A 22,909-nucleotide genomic window follows, 5' to 3' on the forward strand; every position below is an offset into this window, starting at 1 on the left:
TTAAATGTGTCTTTTGTTTGCCGTTTGTTCTGCTGTAGAGTCGGAGTGCCACGGGGAGCCGGTGCGGGACTTCTACCAGGTCCAGCGGGGTTACTCCATCTGCCAGACCACACGCATGGTGTCGTGGGTGGAGTGCAGCGGCGTCTGCGGCTCCGGCTCCTGCTGCGCCAGCCAGCGCATGAAGAGGAGAACACACACCTTCGAGTGCAGCGACGGCTCGTCCTTCAGCGAGGAGGTGGAGAAGACCGTCAAGTGTGGCTGCGCGGGGTGCATGTAGACCACAGCACCACAGAAAGAGCCATCACAACAACACAGCAACTGACCAATACAGACATACCCCCCCGCCTAACCCCACACAACCTTTATATTCCCACCACAACCTGACATTTCAACCCGTAAAGGGTCAAATAACACCAACTCTGCTGACAGAAGGGCAAGCGGAGGCTTGTTTTAGGCCTAAAGCAGAACATTAGTCATGTATTAGAAGAAAATGATGACTCTCTCTGCAGTGCTGGACGTGTGTTTGAGCAGATAACGCTCCAAAATGGTGATGAACGGAACATGCACTATATGTATGATATACCCGTGTGGGAAATACATCCTCAGCGACACGCTGGTAAAGTAGAGCATGTGAATCACAAGTACGGCGGGAGATTTTGCATGGAACCACATGCTGTCAAACCAGATATTTCCAATGGTTTTGTGTGTTATGGGACTCTTCCACTCATTAATAAACTACACGGGGGGGGCAAAACCACCCAGAAGCCCCTCCATCTGAACGTGAAGAGACACTCCAGGCGCCGTAGCGTAGAGTTACCCTTCGCGAGCTTCTTTATAATAGTTCGACTTTCAATAGATCGAGAAAGAAGGATCTATTCCATAGTGTTTTGTCATTCCATTACCTCAAACAGAGCCTGGACCGAATGTAAGGGAGAGCCGAAATCAAGCGCTAGATAGATCTCGTCACGCCGTCGTCTAAGATGCATGCTCATCGTCATGTGATGTCCGGATTGTGGTTAATGTTAGCACTGCCGAGCCATCGCTTATGGAAACGCTGCTGAGTGTGCAGTGCCACTGCAGTTGAACAGGGGTCAGAGGTGAAGCTGTTCGAGGGGTACAATATGATGACTATGGGTTACGACCACGACACTGTACACTCCGACCTCCCATCCACTGACGCGACCGCAACGACTCCGACAGTATTACCTCTGCGCTCACCATCGCCACCAACATCGTCCTAGAATTAAACCACGAATAAGTGCAGTTTGGCTTATTTCATTTAATTTCGGTGGGTGTTTGTTTTTCCGCTTTGATTTCCTTTTCCTAACTTCCCTAGACCTTCACTTTATACAGAAATGCTTAACAGATTCTAATATATATTTGTATTTCATTTTGGTATAGTATTTTTATATGTTAAAGAATAAATTTGTTTTCAGGATTTTATTATCAAGACAGCAGTGTGAAATTTGGTGACTTTTTTGGTGTTTTATTCGGTCATTTATTTCACTTGCTCACACGGGCCACAGTGGGTCTAAACTGGCCGAAAGCATAGATAATAATAATTAGCCTATTAGCCTTATCGTAATAGGAGCCAGTGTTGATTGATTGATTGTTTCGGAAGGTTTTTTTTTTCTTTTTTTTTTTCTTTTTTATTGTAAATGTTGTCTTCCATGTGAATACCACATTTAAAATATCTTTGTGCTTGATTTTTTGTAATTATTTATTTTAAGACCTGTCCAGATAGAAAGCTGATTTTGAGTTGTGAAGAAAGCCAAGAGGAAAAAGAGGTTATTGAGATTAAGGCATTTTTAATAGTGTAATTACCATCCAGTCCTCATAATAAAGAGCAAGTCAATTGCTCAGAAAAATGCAGTCATATTTTAGTTAATTCTTCTTTAGTGAAGTGGCACTATTTGAGAAGTAACTCAATTCTCCATACATTCATTGAACCACATGGTTGATGTTTCCACAAAGCAAACATCAGCCGGTCTTCTAACTCTACGGTGGACACTTATTGCTCTTATTGTACATTGAGGAACTGGGAACGAAAGCCGATGTGAATGTCATGTGATCGCTTCAGTGCATACGAATCATTGGAAAGCGTTACAGACTTTTCCTGTAGATTTCATTGGTCTGAGCTTAACCTTGTGCCAATCACAACCATTGCATCATGAACTCGAGAAACTTTATTGTGAAAGATACTGTCGCTGTTGCATATAGAACATTTAAGAGCTCTTGCTGTTTATTCTCCTGATGTTACGTTGATAGTTACATTGACTAACTGCAGTTACTCCGAATGTAAGTAGCGCCACCAAAATGTTTACTGAACTTCCTCCTTTTTCATTCATTAAAATGTGTGATTATATCAGTGTCTACGTCTGCTTTATCAAAACCACAAGCAACAGAATATCTGGTTCCTGGCACATTTACCATGAGGATCTGCTCGTCATTCGTATTCGGGAAAACCCTTGAGAAGCAAAACTAATTCACTGTGCATAAATGCAGCTCGTGTGTTTAGCAAATTGCTTTTCTGGATGAAATTGCACGGTTGAGAACCAGCTTTCACTGCACATTCTTTACTTCACTCATCACTTATTTACTTTGGGGGACAAAAAGAAAAAAAACATCCCAACAAAATTCATGAGAAACTGACAAAAGACAGAATGCATACATCTCAAAACCAAGTTCATTTACATTTTTATCATTTTTTTTCCTCCATGACACACACCAAAAACCATATAAACGGGGTCTTCAAGCCTGGTATATGTAAACTACATTTTTACATTTACGCAATGTTAAAAAATAAAACAATGCAATTACAAAACAGAGTAAGCTGAGATAAAAACCTCATGATTCTTCACCTAACTAACTAACAAACTGGATTAAAGCAGAAAGATATTTTAGAAAACCTGTAATCTTGCATAGTTTCCTTTTTAGCATCATAAATACAGCCGTTTCAGAACGTTTGAGACCATAATGCATAAATTACTCTCATCTATAGAAAATCTACTTGAGTAACAACAGTGATACGCACAATTTTCTATGCATAAATCATCATCATCTCACTAGAACGGACAAAATGAGGAGGTACAACACTGTAGACTGTATGAAAATACAACATATTTAAACTTCAGTGCTCTAAAAGAGAAATCAGTAATTATGAATACAAGAAAAAAAAAATAGTCATGATCATCTTAAAGAATTTTTGGACAAATTTCTCATATCTATGTGCAAAAACAATGAGGCTTTATTTCATGAGGCAAACTCTATTTATAAATACAGATAAGAAAAAAGGCACATTTTTCAGGTTACAAAGCCACTTTAATTAACTACAATTATTAATTGTTTTAGAATTGTGGATCACTCCTTAAATAATATCTGGTTCAATATTACAAGTCGTTGTAATAATAAGCTATACAATGTAACGGTCAAAACAAACAAACGGTCAATGAGTTATTCATAACCCATATTTAAAATGCCCCATTTAAGGGACTCGGAATATTTATTGACTTGTTTTTACATTAATGGCTCCATCAAGGGGGAAACAAATATCAATTTTCTAAAACAAATAGATTTCTTAAAGCAAAGTGTGACACTGTTAGGTAGAGCGGTCAAAGTTCCTTCTTTTCAAAGACAAACCTCTCTCGATATATTCAAGACTCTGTAAATGTACTGCCAAGATTAAAAAATAGCTTCAAAAATAAACGGCCTTCCAAGAAATGAACATTTTGACGAGCGTCAGCACCCCTTGTTCTTGTGAAACATTTCTACACGAGTACCTGTGCACGTTCCTCAGGGTTTAGAGGTGCGTGTGCGTTTAGTTGGAGTGACCAGTGGCTCCGAGCCTCGCTTCGTGGAGGACTTCGGAGAGCCGGTGTGTGCAGGGGTGACCTCCATCTTTCTCTGAGACCTGGTCAACACTTGGTCTTCCAATGCCAGAGGCTTAATGTCCACATCTACAGACTGTGGGTCAGAACTATTAGGGCCTTTCTGGAGCACCGCTTTCTTTACGTCAGCTTTTGTTTTCACTTGCTGTGCCTTATCAGTCCCGGATTTGAGCAGCATCTGTTTTTTACTCGCGGCGTTAGTCGAGACGCGCTCACCGATGGCTTTCGTGGCTTTTTTGAGTGCCTGTAACCTCTTTTTGTCTTTGTGACATCGGTTCTTTTTCAAAGCCTGTTTCTTGAGGGCAGAGTTTGCTTTCGCCTTCTTGGTGAGCGATTTGATCCTCTGGACGACCGCAGACTTCGGGCCTTTACGCGCCTGTAGTTTCTGTTTGCCGACTTTCTTTGGAATTAATGCCGCCTTCAAACGAGCCCCTTTGAAGGTTTTCTCTTTGCATTTCTTATTTTGCTGAACCTGAAGTTTCTCGCGTATGTTAGAGTATTTCCTAAGGATTCGAGCGCTCGCTGGGTTCTTGGCGACGCCTGGGATCGCGCCGAGGCTCTCGGGAGCCTGTGCCGGAGCCACTCCGTTCAGACTCTGGGCCTTTGTAGAGATCCGCGTGGCAGTCGTCGGCTCGTGCTTCGCTTTACTCTTCATTACGGAGATACCCTGACCTAACGCTTTTGAGATTAGCCTTTGATTCTTGGGGTTACTCTTCACCGGTGATGCCATGGCAAACTTCTTCAGATGCTTCTTCAACCGTTCGGCCTGGAGGCTCGGGAATAAGCCTTGAGACGACCCTGCTCCTGCTGAAGTGTGAAAGCACAGCTGTGTTTCTGAGGGAAGTCTGGTGTTCACCTTCTTAACAATTACAAGGGATTTTGTTTCGGTTGATTGCAGGAACCACCTGCAGATACTCGGCAAGTCAAAGGGCTTCATGAAGAGCATTTGCACCGGGGAAAACTTCTGTGGCTCCAATGGTCTTGACTTTCGTGCCCTGCGTTTGCTTTTCCAGATTTCTTTGAGTCTATCTGCCTTGTTTTTGGGTTTGGGTGCAGGCTGACCCTCCTTGTCCATTTGTACCCAACCTTTATGCATTTTATCAAACGTTGTATTTAAATTAGAAATTAACTGCTGGTGTTCTTCCCCCCTCAGCGCCTCAAAGAACTTGGAGGGACTACAAACAACTGGTTCAGTTCTCTGAAAGCCAGTTATGCATAAGGACTGGTCTGGGAGATTCAAAGGGCCTCTTATTTGGGGCTCCATATGCTTCTGGTTTGGGATTTTAGGTTTTGAACTCAATGGGCTCTCTTCAGCTTCCCCACTTGAGGATGCCGAAACCCGTTGTGGTCTCAAAGGACGCTTATTTTTACTAGGGGGAGTTGTTGAGCCAATCGACTTCTCGGTATTAGAGGCATTCCCTCTTCTCAACGACATGCGCCCAGGGCTCTCTAAAGCGTCTACGATAGCGGGTTTGTTATGGGGAGGTTCTGCAATTAAACTGCCACTACTTCTTAAGGGCATGTGCGCACTGGCCTCTGCTTTTCTACAGGTAGCACTGGATTGTGAACTGATAGGTTGTTCACTGGCGCAACTTTTGATGGAGCCTTTAACAGGGGAATCTTTAGTAACAGTCTGTTTAGTGGTGTTAATAGTCCTGCTTCGTAGGGGCATGCGCGTTACCCCCTCGGACGACGTACACAAATCTTTATTCGTTGCCTGCTCACTAGCAGAGCCGTTGCTTCTTAAAGGCATCGGCCCTTGCTTTTCCGAAAGGCCTTCTGTCGGATTACTCGGTTTGCTACCAAAAGTCCGTTCAGTGTTGCTTCTGCTTCTCAAAATCCTATTTTCAGAGCTTGGTGGGGACTTTTTGATGGGTGAACAATCTCCACTCTCTGACAGTTCAATAGGACTACTTTCAGTTTTAATTGGCGTATTTTCAGAGCTTTCAGAGGCTTGATTATTCAGCTTGTGGTGTTTCCCACTCTCTGTGGAGGTGGAGGGGGTGCTAACGGCTTCTGGAAGAACCTCAGGTGACAAAACACTTGGGAACTCCTCATTCATTTTGACGCTTGGACTCGGATATTCGTCGCTTTCTTTTGCATTTCTTAATCTTGTTTTGACTGCATGATCCACAACCGGACTGTTACAGGGTTTGGAGGCTGGGAGCTCCTGTGCAGTTTCAAGAATGTCTGGAGCTTTCAAATCACGCTCTTCCTCAATATGCACATTTGTTTCAGTAGATTGAGTCTTTGGGCTTTTATCATTAGCTTGCTCAAGTTCAGATGCACCACACTTCACTAAGTCTTTCACTACGTCAACGCTGCCTTTTGAAACTCTACTACGCAAGCATCTGTCTGAGGACACTGTCTGTTTTGCATTCACAACTTTTGGACTATGCGGATCCGTATCCTTCTCCTTGCATTTTAAAAGTGGTTGTACAGTAGGGACTTCTGTTAGGCTGGACACCGCTGAATCCCCTTGATCCTTCGCTGGTGGTTTGGAAGAGTTTGTCGTTTGGAGATTACTTTCAATGTCATGCGAAACTTGCTCTTGAGAACCTTTATCCTCCTCAGTGTTTGCCTTTATTTCTGAGGTCTCAGATTGATTGTGGACATCTGCTGCAGTCTCGACCTCTGTGGGGTTTGTCATTTCTCTCTCATTTCTCGGTTCCACGTCGACTCCATCAGATGACTCTTTGGCCATGTTAGGGGATACAGGGATCAGTGATGGCTCCAAAGATTTATCCTCACACTCAGCCTTACTTTCTGTACCACACACCACCTCTTCAAGCATGGGTTCAATTTGGGACTCGCATCCTTCTTTCTGTACAGTGAGTTCTGTTGTTTCAGTGGTTTCTACCATGCACATGTCTCCTTGCACTTCTGAATTAGGATTAATGAGAGCTTCTGTGATCAAATCTGGTTGCATGGTTAATTCAGTCAGTTTACAAGATGGTTCATGGGAAATTTGCCCATTACTTTCAACTTTACCTGTCTGACTGGTTTCAACCACCAGACCGAGACCAGTTACTTTTACAACATCTCCTGGCATTTCATTCTCCGCTATCTGCTCCGATGCAAATTTCTGAATAACGTTTTCCATGCAGTCCCCTGCAAAAGGTGCATTTATGAGAGGAACACTGCCAGACATAGAAAGGGCCTGCTTTGGAGCAACTGAGGTGTGCATGTCTGGCATATAAGTTGGACAATTACCACTGGAATTACCTATAGATTTACGAGCTAGCGTACGGACAGTTTTTAGTTCCAAGTACTCCTCAACGTACTTGTGCCCTCTTGTGCTCTTCCGAGCATTTTTCCGCGGATGCAGTCGGTTACGAGACTGAAGCTGACATTCTGTTATTGATTTTCTAATATACACTAAGTCACAATGGCTATCGGTATCATTTATGATACAACTTAAAGAGCCATTACTTTGCCTAAGGCAAGAACCTTTTCTGCTTTTCCTGGCTGTTCTCGGAGATATTGGTAAAACTACATTTGATGTCTTGTGAATTGTGGAGGGCTTTACAACAGCATCTTTGCTTTGTGCAAATGAGCTTTTCTGTGTGCACTGTGATAACAGATGATCAGACTCTGCAGTGCATGTCGGCAAGCATCGGTCAGATCTGCACACAGAATCGCTATGCTGAATTTGCTGAATGCTTGATCCTAATAATTTTTTTGCTTCCTGATGATCAGTAGTTGTCTTTGTCATGACAAAAAATTTGTTTGGAGAACTTTCTTTTCCACACTCAACATCTGTTCCACAAGATGAAGACGACAAAACTTCTATCTTGCAAAGGTCTACTGGTTTTTCAGTCATTACACGTGCAACACTGGCATTTAAAACCTCTCCAGTAGGCTTTTGACTGGTCCTGACGACAGATGCCTCTTGAGAGTTCGTGATGCTCACTGCAGCATCCACAGAGCATGTTCTTTCAGACCTCGTTTCAAACGAAGCATGACTGCAGCTGGTGGTCGCTTGCTTCTCGATCAAATTTGGAGTGGGTGCTTGGAAAGGGTTGGAAGAAGCCACAGTCTTGACTTCGCTTTGCAAGAAGCCTAATGCATCAACTATCTGGCGCTGGTGATGCAAACACAGCTTAGACATGAACTGCTCCAAAGTGGACACCGACTGTAGATCTCCTTCTCGGTCGACAGAGTCCCTGAAAGAGCATGCAAAAAAAAAATTAGAAGTCCGCTCAACTGTATAATACTAAAAAACATGTCTTCATGCTGCGTTCACACCAAACGCGAATAGAGCATCTGGCGGCTAGTGATTTCAATGTTAAGTCAATGTAAAGACGCGCTTACGCGCATCTGGAGGTCCTGCGGCGCGAATGAGGCATTTAGCGCGGCGTGATGGACACGAATCCAACTGAACGCGATACGCACAAATGATTTTACTTGGTGCTTTTTGCGCATTCACGCGTTTGATGCGAATTCGCGTCTGACGCCCAAGTTGAAAAATCGGAAAATCTGAGCCGCGTTAACCAATCAGGAGCCTACTTGCTGCTGTCACGTGGTGAAGTGACGGGATAAACTCCCGCCCGGAGTCACTCATTAAAAATGGAGTACAGCAATATAGCAGAATATAATATTCAATATAGCAGTTAACTGAGTATCACTAGAAAGTGAGTATATTGAGTATCACAAGAAAGAGCACCAACAGTGGTATCCGTACCACAGTTTGAAAAACATAGATAGTTTTTCAATATTTAATATACTGTATTTAAAATTTCATATGCATTTTCTAACTGAAGACAGATGGACAGGTGCAGCAGGGATAGAGTGTGTCCTGAAGGGTGATCCTCGCTCCGATGCGTGACTCTCTCGATGAATGCTCGATCAAAATCAGCCATCTTGCAAACAGACAAGCAGATTTCGCCTCAGACTAGCCTAAATTTCGCTCTGGATTCACGAATGAATTCAAAATGTTCAAGCGTCCAATTAGACATGGTAGACGCGAATTTGACACGCTATTCGCGTTTGGTGTGAACGCACAGTTATGTGATGAGCAAATAATACATTTAAAACTGGTCAACAGAGTCCTGATTTCCTTTACCTTTTGACCAAATGTGTAGCCGGGCTAGTAGAACTCCTTAAAGACGTATGGCTTTTGCTGGAATTCTTCCTAGTCGAGAGGTCAAGAACTCCATCTAAAGACACACAAATAATTCAAAGCTAAACTCAACAATTCTTTTAAACTAGTAGCTCTTTATACATTCATAATTCTATACTGCACCTTGCTCGATGTCCTCTACTTTGACCTTTTTCACAGAGAGGTCCAGCGGGGCATCTTGGTCCACCATGATGAACTTGCTCTGAGCAGAAGCTATATCGACCGCAGTGGGTGAAGTGACACAGCTAGTTTTCAGAAAGCTTTGGTCCTTTTTTCCATTGTTTTGAAGCGAGTCCTGAGAGCACTTTTTCCTTGAGGTATAATACGTAGCTAACTCATTAATCATCTGCTGAACGATACCACAGGCCACCACAGGGATGTGCGGATCCGGAATCCTTGGTGTGTATTCTGTTGATAGTTCAATTAGATGTGTTAAAATGAACGCAAATGATTTGGCAACATAAGAAAAGTCTGACAAATCACAGTTGATGTGACCTTGTTGTGAAATGCTTCATAGGGATATGCTAAAACTTGATCAACTCATTTAGAGGGGTCCTTTTATGCACTTTTACAAAGTCTTGATTTTGTCAAGAGAGAGTAACTCTCAACCCAGTCTGGCTCAAACGCACCATTTATTTCCTGTTTCGATGAAGCCCCTCCTTCCGAAATACGAAATGTGCTGTGATTGGTTAGCTGGCCTAGTGTGTTGTGATTGGCACACGGCTTAGCATGTGGTACACGGAAAACTATGGTTTCAAACAGTAATCGATCACAAAACCATGGTTAATTTTCCTGTGGGGCGGTGTTAGGACAAGATTGTCCTAACAAAGTGGGAACTGCTCCATTTCAGGAGAAGCTTTTGTGCAAACCCTCTCAGGTTCTGGAAGCTGTTCTCCGTAAAATGTGCAGCACACAGATAAACAGTGTTATAATGTTCAAGAACTGTTTTTAAAATAAATGAACCACTAAGTTCGTCAGTCTAGTGTTAAGGTCAAACGTGAGTTGTATCTTAGATATAGCGACAACACCGCCTTCTCTAACTCGCCTCGTTCCTTTTTTGCATATTCTGTGGGCGGGGATTATTTAAATGAAGGAGTATGTTAAGTAACATTATGACTTCATAAGATCCGGAAAAATCACGCTGTAGTCCAAACGAGTCGTTTGTTGTAGTTCTTGGAAAAGGGATTCTGTTAAATAAAATATCTCCCTTTGGAGTGGACTTTGAGCTTTGTAACCTTGCAGATATTGTTATGCTCAAACAGCAACATTACACACTAACGTTAAAAAAGTGAAAAAGCATAATAGGACCCCTTTAAGGTGGGCAGTAACTGCTCTTTACTAGAGGTAAAGTTGCAGTCATTCTCATTACTATAATGAACCATCACTGATCATGCATTATTACACAAATGACCATACGAGGTATACTCACTTTTCCTCTGTAGCACTGCATTCAGGAATTCCTCCGATTGCCACTCGAGTCTGTTGATATTAGAAGGATCTTTACCTAGTAAAGGTTTTCCTCCACTTTCCACAATTTGTTGGTTGAGTGCAACTACATGTTCCTGTTCATGGGGTAAAAAAAGAAAGAAGGGTGGAATAAGAATAAGGGTGGAGGTGTGCACAAGGTGTTATTTTACATACTTCTAGGAGACACACATGCAACATGTACTTATTCAAAACCATGGGAAATGGAAAATAAAATTAACATGTAAAAAGCTATAATTGAAAGCATTGTGTCCTTTGAACACATTACTTGAAATAACTGTAGAGAGCTAGTGCAAGAGAGACATGTGAAAAAATCGAAACTGTTCTTCCAAGGTGTCTTGACATATCAGGAAAGAGGGAAATTAAGTAAATGAACAACAACAAAAAAAACTACCTTCACTTTTTCTCGTCTTAAGCAGCAGTAAAGACAACTTTCATCAAATGACCAATTTGACACACTTGCAGGCTTACAATCTGTGGATCCAAAAGAAGAGGCAAAATTCAGCCGTGTGTGCAGGGAAGGGAAAGACCAAACTGTAACGAACACAGAATGCTGCTACTGCTAGAAAACTACTAGCAGGTTTAGACTAACTAGCAGTCTATCTTAGTTAGCATGACTTTGTCAATTTGAAACTGAAACTGTAAATCAAAAGCCTACTTATACCAGTGTAATTACATTTTATTCATATCCTCAAGTGCCAGCACCAGCTCAAAGTCTGACTATTGTTTTGGGTTGAAAATTCTCAAGTTTTGTCCAGTCTTCACCAAATTTGGTGCACATAATCAATGAATGTCACATGATCAGACCATACCTGCTGAGTTTGGTGAAAGTGCCACTCACTGGCGAGCGGAAAAAGGCAACTTTTTCAACATTCGAGTTCCCATTTCTCTTACAAATGTACATTTTTATGTTGGATAAAAGCATCTGCCATAAATGCGCATAGCAACAAACAGTGCGTTATTGGTATCGGTTTATTAGTATGCATGTTCTTTGAGAACTGAAACCATTGTAACGGCCAGCAGAGTGGATTGGGGATTTTGATTTATTCCAGTAACTTAATTTAATCAGAAAGATGTATTGCTTGAATGCGAGGGGACCGAAGTGATTTTCTGAGTCATTTTTCTCACTCTGATTGTATACAGCTTTTGGAGGCTGGGCAGGAGAGCACCAATAATCCTCTCAGCAGTTCGAGGAGTCCTCTGTAGTCTTCTGATGTTCTGAACTTTGAAGCAGAGCCAAAGGAGACGGTTACAGACGTGCCGAGGACAGACTCACTGATGGTGGAGGAGAACTACATCAGCAGGTTCAACTAGGGCTGGGCGATACGGCTGACAACATAAGCGTTTCATATCGGACGATATCGATAATTATTGATATTTTTATGACCTATTAAAATATATTACACTTAAACATTTTTATTTTAAACTTAACTTTCCTCTGATTATAATCCCCTCAGTTATAAAGGCAGAAATATCAACACAACCATGGCAAACACTCAAATAATTCAAATGTAAACATAAGTGTAAAATCACAATGAACACTTAATTATCTCTTAACATTAAGGAGCAAAATTAAAGAATATGTAAGAAATGCTTGATAAAGTAATACAATAGTGCAAAGTGTTAAATATAAACAGAGAAACCGAAGACGGTCTTGCATAATTTGCAGACGACATTGATCTGACTACGGTCAGACTTATAAAATCCAAAAATCTAATTTTTTATTGATATTGATTACGTGTCTATCATGATACACATCGTTATCGTTTTATCGCCCAGCCCTAGGTTCAGCTTCCTCAGCTGGTGGAGGAAGTACAACTTCTGCTGGGCCTTTTCTCACAAACAGAGCCTATGCAATACCCCTTTTCCACCGAGGCAGTTTGAGAGCTGGTTCAGAGCCTAGTTTTAGATCAGTTCTTTGAAACAACAGGAACAGTTGTGCGTGAGTAGCACCAAAGCATTGCTGGTCTAGAAGAACAGCTTGCGTCAGGGGCTGGGGTAACTGTGGCCAACAAGACCAACAAACTTTTGACCGCCATTTTTGACATAGCAGCTAAAAACGATGGATGTAATAAGCCAAATTAATTTTTACCAATTATTGAAATAATGCATATTGCTAGAAAGCTACTATCATCAGAGCATGAGCGGAGAGTAGCGGGGAGCGGATCGAGAGGGTCCTTTATCACTGAATTCCTGAGGTAATTCATTCACATTCAATTCAGACGCTTCACAACTTGGGTAAATCTGATTTCTTATGTCGCTCTGTCGATCCAGCACCACAGGACCCACTGGCATCAACTATCTGCCAATCTGCCATCCCTCACACAGCAACGGGTGATGTTGGGAACCACAGCTCCTGTTCCTATCCTGCAAATGGTGCTGTCAAAAAATACAACAGCAACACTACGCACAAACAGAGGTGTTGTTGGTTTTTGCCAAATATTCAGACAAATCAGGTTTGTTTTGCCCATATGTTGCATCACTCTAGCTATGTTTCCATCCACCTATTTTTTAATGTGCATTTTGGGATATTGCATAAAAAAAAACCCCGGATGGAAAAGCCAAGACGCGCATAAATTAAAAAAAAGTGCATTAAATACTCAGCACTAAATTGAGGCAGATCAGTTGTTTGTCCAATAAGACAATATGCTTATAATAATCAATGCTGGAAACACATTTACAGAATAAATCCCTCAATTTGCAACAATAACCTCATGCGACTTTGCCTCAGCGTCAGCTGTGATTGGATAGCTGGAGTATCCAGTGGACCAATGGCGTCGCAGCATCACTAATGTTGGTTTGGTGTTTCTGAAACGCCGTTGTCGAAGTGTGTGATCACAATGATTTGGTTTAATTCCCTCCAGAAGCGTCTCACACACACGAGTGTGTTCCCAAACACCAGCATCCGAACGCCAGAGAACACGACAGCGTTTACTGTGTTTCGTCTGATGCTCTGACACACTCGTTTATGATGGAGGAGAAAGAGACCCATTGCAGAAACTCAGTTTTATTACTGATATTGTGCGCCAGTTTCCCTGGAAGTGAAGATTTTGTTCTCTTGAACACATCAGTGAAAGCCTTCGCAAGGCAGTGTGCATCACATTTGCTGTGACTTGTGAGAACAGGACACATCCACAACCTTCCGAAACTCTCTTTCCAAGACATCAAAAACACTAGACTGAAGCTTGACATGATGATTGATATATGATATGACTTTGTTCTGTCAAACTTCTTCCCACTGCTACTTTCTGTTGGTTTAGGGGATTCTTTTTTCCCAATCTGCCCCATCGTTTCTGCGAATAGTACAATATAAAGCCTGCTAACAAACACTGAAGTAAATGCTATAGAGATGATACACCGGCGCTTCATTGCTGTAAACTGTATTAATGTACTGTTTTATTGTAAATAAAGTGCTGGTATTGCAGGCTATATTAATTAAAAAAATGTCCTTCGTAAGCAAAGCAAAAAGAACATGCATGAATGGGGAAAAGTGCGAGACGTGCGTGATGTTAAACAGAGTTAAGTGCAGTAAGCCTGAAAGAGATCTCAACGCATCACACACACACACACACACACACACACACACACACACACACACACACACACACACGTGTCTCTCAGACAGCATGCGATCTCTTTAGCAGCACACTTACAGATACGCAGAAGTATGTTTTTAAATCTGTCTTGACAAGTATTCATGTAAACAGTCATAAATGGACGTAAAAAGTTGGGGGGGGGGGGGGGTGTAACATTATATTAGATCTGTCATATCTTAATATAATAACCCTGCTGCTGTCTGTCATTAATGTTAATCAAACAACAAAAGAGGGACTGAATAACTTCTGTGGCTTTAATAATAATGATTTATAGTAAACACACTAAAGACTGCGCAGAGACTATCTTTATATTGGACAGGTGTGCGGTTACCTGTCAGAAGCCCGAGGTCCTCCACGACTGAGGTCCTCCACAACACCTCCAGGATACTGTCCAGACCTGCAGGAGGACAGAGACGGGTTCAGGTCCAGTTTCTCAGTTCTCTCACACTTTCGTCAAGACAAATCTCCATTAAACCACGATAATGCATAAATACATATAATACAATTGTCCATTTTGATTTCATGGTGAGTTTAACGCAAACCCGTAGTCTGTAAGGAGTGATACGAGTGGCAGTAACCAGCTGACGGCTTTCAAAAATCACAAACATGATATATATATTTATATGATATATAATGCATAATAAATCAATGAGAACATAAACAGAGACACATAGATGTAACTGGTTGGAGTGAGTGGAAATGAGCGCAGAGAGTTTAGTAGATGGCATGAAATCTGTTTTCTAAATGCATGTAATTGATCTTATTGTGAATGATTCTTCCATGCATGCGACGGTATGAAAATTACATATCACGATTATAGTGACCAAAATTATCGTGATCATCAATATTATCACGGTTTTGTTCAAACGAGATGAAATGTGTTCAAAAATAACTGATGCTAACACTGAAAACATTACAAGTTTTATATTTGAAAATCAACAAACAACAAATAAACCAGCAGCTCTATGCACTTTTTAAAGCAAGATTCTATTCTGTGGCATTTCCTGCCTTATAATGACCGTCGTCAATAGCAACGCATTATAACACATGCATCACAACGGATGCGCTCTCGTTTCACTCAAATACAACTTGCCGTCTTGCTTCTCCGTTTTTGATTGTATTGAAAATGAAATCAGAGTTGATTTATTGTTTACAGAGTTTGATAATATTGTTGTGATCATCTTTTTCTGGACAATTGTTTTGTACGCTGTACAAAATGGATTTATAAACAGGTAAAATTTAAAACAATCTCAATTCAATATGTCCCCGTAAATATGTGGTAAAAAAAAAAAAAACGGTGTAATAAGTGTACAATGATATACATTATTACCCATTAAATGTCACTCTTAAGGCCCTTTCACACCGGATGCGTAACGAAAAAGCGAATAGTTCGTGTGCGAATAGTTCGCGTCAAAACCCATCACATGAGCCGCGTAAACACGGTCTCTATCTCTATCTTTGACGATTAGCTTTCTATCCCAAATGTAGTTTAGCCTGCTAGCCTACACAGCACAGGACTATACAACAACTAAAACTATCACACAACATACTCACAGTCGTGATAACCGAGTTGGTTGGCAATGCTACGCCACACAATCATTGTCCTTGTAGTATATGATTGGCTGAAATCTTTTCTGTCGCCGCAAAAGGAAAAAAAAATATCGACATTGAAACAAAAAAAAAAAAGTCGTTTTTTCGCCGCAGCACATTCGCGTTCGGTGTGAAAGCACTCATTACACAAACAGCTGATCAAAAAATAAAACCATCGCGCGAATTATTCGTGCGTAAAAATCGCGTCCAGTGTGAAAGGGCCTTCATGGTGTGTTCACACCAAACGCGAAGATATTCGCATCGCGTTACTCACTCTAGATTACTCGCTGGATGTTTTTCTTGTTTTTCGCGTCACTCGCGAATAAAAACATCCCGCGAAAAGGAGTGTGTCATCATCATCATCAACAACACAATTTCTTTCTGCCATAATTTTTCCGGCATGTCTGAAATAAATGATATTCTGCTCTGTAGTTGTTGTGGAAGTCCCAAATACGGAGGAAAGCCAAACGCCGACGTGTCTGGGTTCACAGCACCATCCAGAGGCGCACTCAACTCGGTGAATTTCACCGTCTTCATGCAAATTTTCCGCTCGAGTTGAAATTTTTCAACTTGCGCGGAAGACGCGATTGAGGCGATTATCGAGCTTTCGCGGCAAACGCGTCACCCAATTCGCGTCATTCGCGCCGCTCGGGGCGAATTTGCGTCTTTACATTGACTTTGTATGTAATCTACTCGTATGTAATCTACTCGCACAAATAATTAAATTTGTGTTTGGTGTGAACACGCCATTAGGCAAAAATACACACCAAAGCGTTTTTTTTCACGCGGCTGGCGTGTTTTTTCAATTGTTTTCAATGGGAGCGCCGCGTTTTTAAAACGCCATGAGCGTAACGAGGCACTGAGCGTCTTTTTCACGCTGAAGCGCTGAGCGTTCTGCGTTTTTTTACAGGTCGCCAAGTTGAAGAATGTTCAACTTTGGGTAAAACGCAGCGCTCATCACTGTCACTTTTTACCCAACCGTCCAATCACAGTGGAGGAGGGGCGGGACTAATACCACACCGACCAAACGCCACATTCTGCTTGTACAACGTCAACAGATGACGACAAGCATAATAACGCAACAATCATTTAAAACAAGAGCCAGAGGAAATACATTACATTGTATCGACATTATGTAGAATCAACACAGAAACAAAATATGTGTGAAATGAGATACTAGTAACACTCTCGCGGATATTCCGTATCATAAGCAAAGTGCCTCAGCTGAAAAAAACGCAACGCTGCCAAAACGCTCTCAAGCGTCCACAGCTAGGCGTTTCCAGCAGAGTGCATAGGTGGACACACGGCCGTAAGAGTCTTGTTTGAACGTGTTCGTTCGTCTTTGGCTCAAAGCCACTTGCTGCGAACTTTTCTTCGCAGAAGCTTCGTGTTTATTTCAAGTGAGTGAGATTAAAATATTTCAACTCAAAACAACATTTTGTGCCCAATTATTTCCCAGACATAGTTTTGGTATTGAGGTCAAAGTTAACTTGCCTTGCGTTCGCTATAAACAGTGGGTGATGGTCACACAAGACGACTTGGCAGATTTGAAGCGTTTCCCCCTGTTGTAGTGACCATCCTCTGTTTACATTTTAAACGATTATACTAACCGTCAGTACATTTTATCGTAGTTTATAGTGAAAACGCTAATCGTCCCATCCCTAATGCATACTTTTATATTTATTTTGATCTGTTTCCAGTGAAGGAACAGTCTTCTCTCAGGTGACGCATGCAGGACTCGTCCAATGAAGTGGTCCAGCCTCTCCACAACCAACCGCGCGCATCAATGTGAGCGTCACGTCCACAATCTATCAACACACGATGGAGGAAAGAAACAAACAGTCCCAGCCCTGCATTCGTTTCGTTTTCTGCTAATCTTGCGTCTCATTTCGAAGGCTGGACTCCAGAGGACACACACACACACACACATGTCCAGCTGCCTCAGACAAGCAGTGGGTTACAGTAACAGGTGATGCATTATCTTCTGCATGAGCCCTGCGGAGGGTACAGGTGTTCGAAATGAGGAAGATCTGCTTCTGCTTCCTTCATCGCAGCCGGTGTGTGTTCGGCAAACACAGAGAAACGAGCCCGCGACACTGACGACTGACGACGCTCCACAGTGAGGTCACATGACCCGTCAGTAGCTGGTTTATGATGATGTATAAACAGGTACTACTGTAAATTAGAAAATAGTGCATCTGCAAGATATTTACAATTAAATGTAAGCCTTTTATGATCTTTTCTTCAGACCTGGACAAATGAAATGAATGCTGTATGGGGGGGGGGGGGGGAATCTGGCAAAAAATAGTTTGCCATTCCGCATTTCTGGACGTCAAGCCTCGTTTATTTTATCATCTGAAACGTGTTACAATTTAGGGTAAACGTACCTATTAAGCTCAAGTACCCATTAAGCACACTACCATCATGGAGCTCAGATTATAAAAAGAAACAGCAATGCATTATCCTATTTGATGTATTAACCAATTGATGTGTTTGTTACTATATACCTCCTGTAATTTTAAACCAATCAGACCATTGCACACTGAGATATGTGTGTCCATGTGTTCACACTGTCTGGCGGCTATTTTCAAAGCTGTCTGAAAACTTTCACCAGAAGAGGAGCCCCTCAAATGTGCATTTTTTATATGTTTAAGCCTTTATTTTGAAGAAGTACATCATCTAATTGCAAAATTAAGAGATTAATGTTTAGACTTTTGCATATTATAACCTGGAACCTGGATATGGGAAATAATTACAGTTAGATCTAAAAGATTGTTTTAGCAACATAGCCCAGATGCTACGAACATAGCTAGCTTACTAGCTGTATAAGATTGTGTGCTACATTAATATATTACTTCACAGGCATTAATGGCTTGTACTTTTAAATCCATAATATTATAATTTTACATTTTATTGATAGTCTGTGGTTTTAAACTGCTGTAATTTTTAAAGAATTCATATTATTGTTAGGTGAGCTTAAAGGGTACACTACTATGACAATCACACAGCTTCAGTGTGACATCAATTAGAAAAAGCATAATTTCATAGATATTGTCAATAATAGTTGTTCATATTAAAATTGGTATAAACTTAATACATTACCTAGATTATTAATTTAGCTAAATATTTTCCTTTAAATTTAATTTAATATTTATTAATTAAAAATTGTTTTTGCTCCAATTAAGCACAGTGTGTGCTCCCTTTAAGCTCACCCACATTAAACGTCTATGTAAATACTTAATAATCAGAATTTAAATATTAACTGATGGTTGTCACTATGTTAATCTTCAAAAAAATGATTAATAAACTTATTTTCACAGTCTTAAGATGACAAAAGCTAGACGAAACTATAGTGTATGCCCAAAGATGAAAGAGGCATGTCATACAAAGAAGGAGCCATCAGAAACCTGTCGTATCTGTCCAAGAAGTTTGGAGTAGACAGGAAAGCTTTGACCCAGAGAGTTAAAGGGATACTCCACTTTTTTTGGAAATAGGCTCATTTTACAACTCCCCCAGAGTTAAACAGTTGAGTTTTACCGTTTTCGAATCCATTCAGCCGATCTCCGGGTTTGGCGGTACCACTTTTAGCATAGCTTAGCATAGATCATTGAATCGGACAAGACCATTAGCATCTCTCTCAAAAAAAAAAAAATCCAAAGAGTTTAGATATTTTTCCTATTTAAAACTTGACTCTTCTGTAGTTACATCATGTACTAAGCCCGACGAAAAATGAAAAGGTGCGATTTTGAGAGTATAGTTCCTAGCCATATCAGCCTAGAAAATTGCAACTTTACATTTTCCGTCGGTCTTATTACATGATACTACAGAAGAGTCAAGTTTTAAATAGGAAAATTATCGAAACTCTTTGGTCTTTTTTTTGAGAGAGATGCTAATGGTCTTGTCCGATTCAATGATCTATGCTAAGCTATGCTAAAAGTGGTACCGCCAGACCCGGAGATCGGCTGAATGGATTCGAAAACGGTAAAACTCAACTGTTTAACTCTGGGGGAGTTGTAAAATGAGCCTATTTACAAAAAAAGTGGAGTATCCCTTTAAGGAGCACATTGGTTTGTTTTGTTATTTGATTTTTCAATATGGGTTACATAGCTGAACGTGGACTAGTCTAGATGTTGCAATGAGTTTGAATGACACGTCACTATGAATAGGATAGGCTACCTGATCAAATTGAATGCCTTGTTGCTTGATTTTAGTGTTCTGTTTTTTTGTGATTGACTCTTTACCTTCAAATAAAACTTTTTTTCAATTATTCCTTAAAAAGGTTGTTTAAAATAAACAAGAATTTTTAATAAAACTTGCTGTGAGCTTATTGGGAACAGGGGTGTGCTTAAAGGGTACAAAACGTACCCATTAAGCACAGCCAGACTTTTTATATTTAATGATGTACATCTTAATTGAAATACTTTTGTCATTTAAAATAAAATGAAATATTATAGTGTGAGAGATTAATATTTTATTTTAAAATAACTTATTGTACTAAAACCAATATATTGTGCACTAAAAATGTCTCAATGTAGATTTTGGTGAGCTTAATAGGTACGTTTACCCTAAACAGTTCCAAAGTTACTTATATAATGCATTTAACGTCAAATAGGCAAAACATTAGACACTTAAAAGTAGGCACTTCAAGGTTTCTAAAGATATATTCTTCATATCTGTGTGAAGAAGGCAGTAATTTTAGTTCATTGTTGGTGTAGGCTTCAGGAAGCTGTTCATGGACACCGAGACGGCAAGCGCAATTTTTGTTTTTGTTTATTTATTTTGCAAAAGTATGATGTTTTGTAAGGGTGTAACAATATATCGCGTCACAATACATCGCAATACAAAAATGCAACAATATGTATCGTGGATAGTGACTATATATATATTGTGTATATAGTTCACCCAAAATAAAAATTACAGTGTGAGAAAAAATTCAAGTTTATAGAGTTTCAGTGTTGAATATAATGTATAATAATGCAATGGGGGAATATTAGTGTGTCCTGATAATGCCAAATGTCTGATGTTAGTAAAAAGTGTCCACCATTATTTTAAATATATCTAGTGAAAGCATGTTCGTCTACAATAATTTCAGCTTCAGAATCATGAATATTATTCTGGTGTCTCTATTGTCCTGTGTGTTGCTTTACAAGCCTATTAATTTACACCCACAAATTAATATCAAATTTAGCATTTTAATCAACAGTACATATTTTGTCATCCTTTTATCATATGTCTTCGAGTATCGCAGTAATATTGTATCGTGATATGTATCGAACCGTGACATGAGTGTATCATTACACCCCTTTTGCTGTTATTTTGAAGGTACACAAATAAAGAATATAAATAAATTGTTTACCACTTCTGAGTGATATCTTTACTCTTGCCTGACGGAGTATTTACAGCTGTGGGCTAGACAACACATGCACACAGAAAAACATCTGCATCAGTTTGACCACAAACACTCTCACCGCAGCCGAACACAGACACACACACTCCGATCACACAGACACACACACTCCGATCACACAGACCACAGAGACGCTTCTAGAGGAGCCGAGGTGGCGAAGGTGTGTGTGTGTGTGTGTCTGTGGTGTTTTCATCTGCATTTACTGTGTATTTATACACCCTGACTGTGTGTGTGTGTGTGTTGTGAGTTTCTGCAGCACATGTGGGCGAACTGATGCAGATGTGCTCTTAATTTGCTGGTGTGTTTTTTTATTTTTGCATTAGGGCTGTGGAACATTGCCAAAAAATATTATCTCTACATTTTCTTAGATTTTATGGATAATTAGACCATATTTTGCGGAGTGTGTTTATGGTGTACCGCGGCAGGTTTAGGACTGTGTTTGGTTAGTTCCCAGCAGTGCCAGAAATGATCTTTTCCAATAAATTTAAATAGATTTTTTTACCTTATTAAATCTATGCATTGCCTTTTGTGTCAAATTCTACTGTACAACAGTAATATATTTAATATTACAATTTCTTTAAGTTAACCCAGGCTATCCTTTAATAAATACATTCAAAATGTTGCCCCATCACAGACTTACAATTTTAGAAACCTTGAAAAAAAAAGCATTTATTTATTTAGCTAAATAAATAGTTTGTATAAAACAAACGTTTAGTCAGTACATTTACCTAACAGTAAACAAACGCATTTACACTTTCATTTGTTGAAGTGCTTTCACTTCTGCAGTGCTGACATTTGCTTATCTGTCAATCACACTCATGCTGAGCTGCACGTGAACGCGCATTTAAAAAACAACTTTCAGACGAACGTGAGCGCGCAGAGAGATAGCAATACACATAACTCTATATTTTGAATAACAATATCCCGACGAGAAATAGCCCGAATGGATCACAGGTGAACGGAAGTTCGTCGCGGGGTTCGATCGGGATCCATTAACGGGGTTTGATCCGATCCTGACGGTTAGCGTTAGCATGCTAATAACTGCAGGAATTAGTGCCCACATTTCTATTCAACTAACGTGAAGAAACAATGAAAACGGAGTGTTCTGCAGAGAGTGCTGATCTTACCCACACAGTGAATGAATTCAGACCTCCAGCAATCCGCGTCCTGGCGAGAAACAAACCTTTCATTCGTGCACAACCGCTTCGTGCACGGACTCGCCATTTTCTACTGTGAGTGATCACGTGAACGCGCACGTTCACTGATAGTGCACATACGTGTCGCTTCGGCATGTGACGCTACGACGCACGCGTCCTCTTTTTCTGCGGTCGACGAACTGACACACTACAGTCGTACAGTAATTATTATTATTACCACGTCATGACAGCTTTAGGAGAAAAAACAAACAAATTTTCTTTGGTTAATATCTCTATAATATTATAAAAGTGTTAATGGCTGGCGTCTCCAGGCCGACAGAGGGCGATGGCGTGTGTTGAGCAGCCGCGATCAGCGTGTGTGTGTTCAGTTTCCACATGTATCGTTACAGTAGCGTGAAGCTAAAGATGGATCTGTAAACTTCTTAAACTGTCTTGAGTGTTTCTCCTCCTCCTCGTTTAAACTCTACATTAATCTAAATTCGTTTGTGGTTTCATGTGAGATAAAGCATGAGGAACCGCGGCGCTTATAATATAGACCCGAGACTCAAACACCGAGTCCATCAGGTAAACTTAAAGCTTTATTATTATTATTATTATTTTCATTCTAATAATATTTTACTGTACAATAACTAATTATAAAGTAATCTGAAAAAAAAGCGAAGACA

The 22,909-nt window shown here is 40.5% G+C and overlaps 3 protein-coding genes across 6 annotated transcripts in view; 2 read left to right on the forward strand and 1 right to left on the reverse strand.

Annotated features, from left to right (window-relative positions):
* slit1a (slit homolog 1a) overlaps positions 1-2,364 on the forward strand; it is a gene marked incomplete at its 5' end in the record, with an annotated part of 120,621 nt that extends 118,257 nt beyond the window's left edge. The window contains one exon of the mRNA XM_081351729.1: positions 39-2,364. Coding sequence (XP_081207855.1) covers positions 39-277 — 239 coding nt within the window. The 3' untranslated portion in view covers positions 278-2,364. The remainder of the gene's footprint in view (positions 1-38) is intronic.
* LOC308682201 (uncharacterized protein) lies at positions 2,330-22,381 on the reverse strand. 3 transcript variants are annotated; one of them, XM_081351723.1, is made up of 8 exons: positions 22,219-22,306; positions 14,422-14,487; positions 14,148-14,173; positions 10,889-10,968; positions 10,439-10,571; positions 9,133-9,417; positions 8,953-9,046; positions 2,330-8,053 (listed from the first exon to the last, which is right to left on the reverse strand). In XM_081351723.1, exons 1-8 carry the CDS (start codon positions 22,275-22,277, stop codon positions 3,793-3,795), a joined length of 5,004 nt encoding a protein of 1,667 aa, XP_081207849.1. In that variant the 5' UTR covers positions 22,278-22,306; the 3' UTR covers positions 2,330-3,792. The 3 variants fall into 3 exon arrangements, with proteins under 3 accessions (XP_081207849.1, XP_081207848.1, XP_081207850.1); XM_081351722.1 differs by lacking the exon at positions 14,148-14,173 and having other exon boundaries at positions 22,215-22,381; XM_081351724.1 differs by lacking the exons at positions 10,889-10,968; positions 14,148-14,173 and having other exon boundaries at positions 22,215-22,334.
* The window catches only part of nvl (nuclear VCP like), a 34,994-nt gene continuing 34,432 nt past the window's right edge, over positions 22,348-22,909 (forward strand). Inside the window, exon 1 of one of the 2 annotated variants that reach the window (XM_081351732.1) lies at positions 22,348-22,808. In XM_081351732.1, coding sequence (XP_081207858.1) covers positions 22,752-22,808 — 57 coding nt within the window. In that variant the 5' untranslated portion in view covers positions 22,348-22,751. The remainder of the gene's footprint in view (positions 22,809-22,909) is intronic. The other variant, XM_081351731.1, reaches the window with a different exon arrangement.

The sequence above is a fragment of the Scardinius erythrophthalmus genome (assembly GCF_964197995.2).
Source record: "Scardinius erythrophthalmus genome assembly, chromosome: 21".
Taxonomy (NCBI): Eukaryota; Metazoa; Chordata; class Actinopteri; order Cypriniformes; family Leuciscidae; genus Scardinius; species Scardinius erythrophthalmus.

Coding starts and splice junctions, on each gene's coding strand:
- LOC308682201 (XM_081351722.1), bottom strand. CDS start 22,311: ATGGCGAGTCCGTGCACGAAGCGGTTGTGCACGAATGAAAGGTTTGTT. Junction 10,572..10,888: donor TAAGACGAGAAAAAGTGAAG/GTAGTTTTTTTT, acceptor CCCCATGAACAG/GAACATGTAGTTGCACTCAA. Junction 8,054..8,952: donor GCTACACATTTGGTCAAAAG/GTAAAGGAAATC, acceptor ATGCTCTTTCAG/GGACTCTGTCGACCGAGAAG.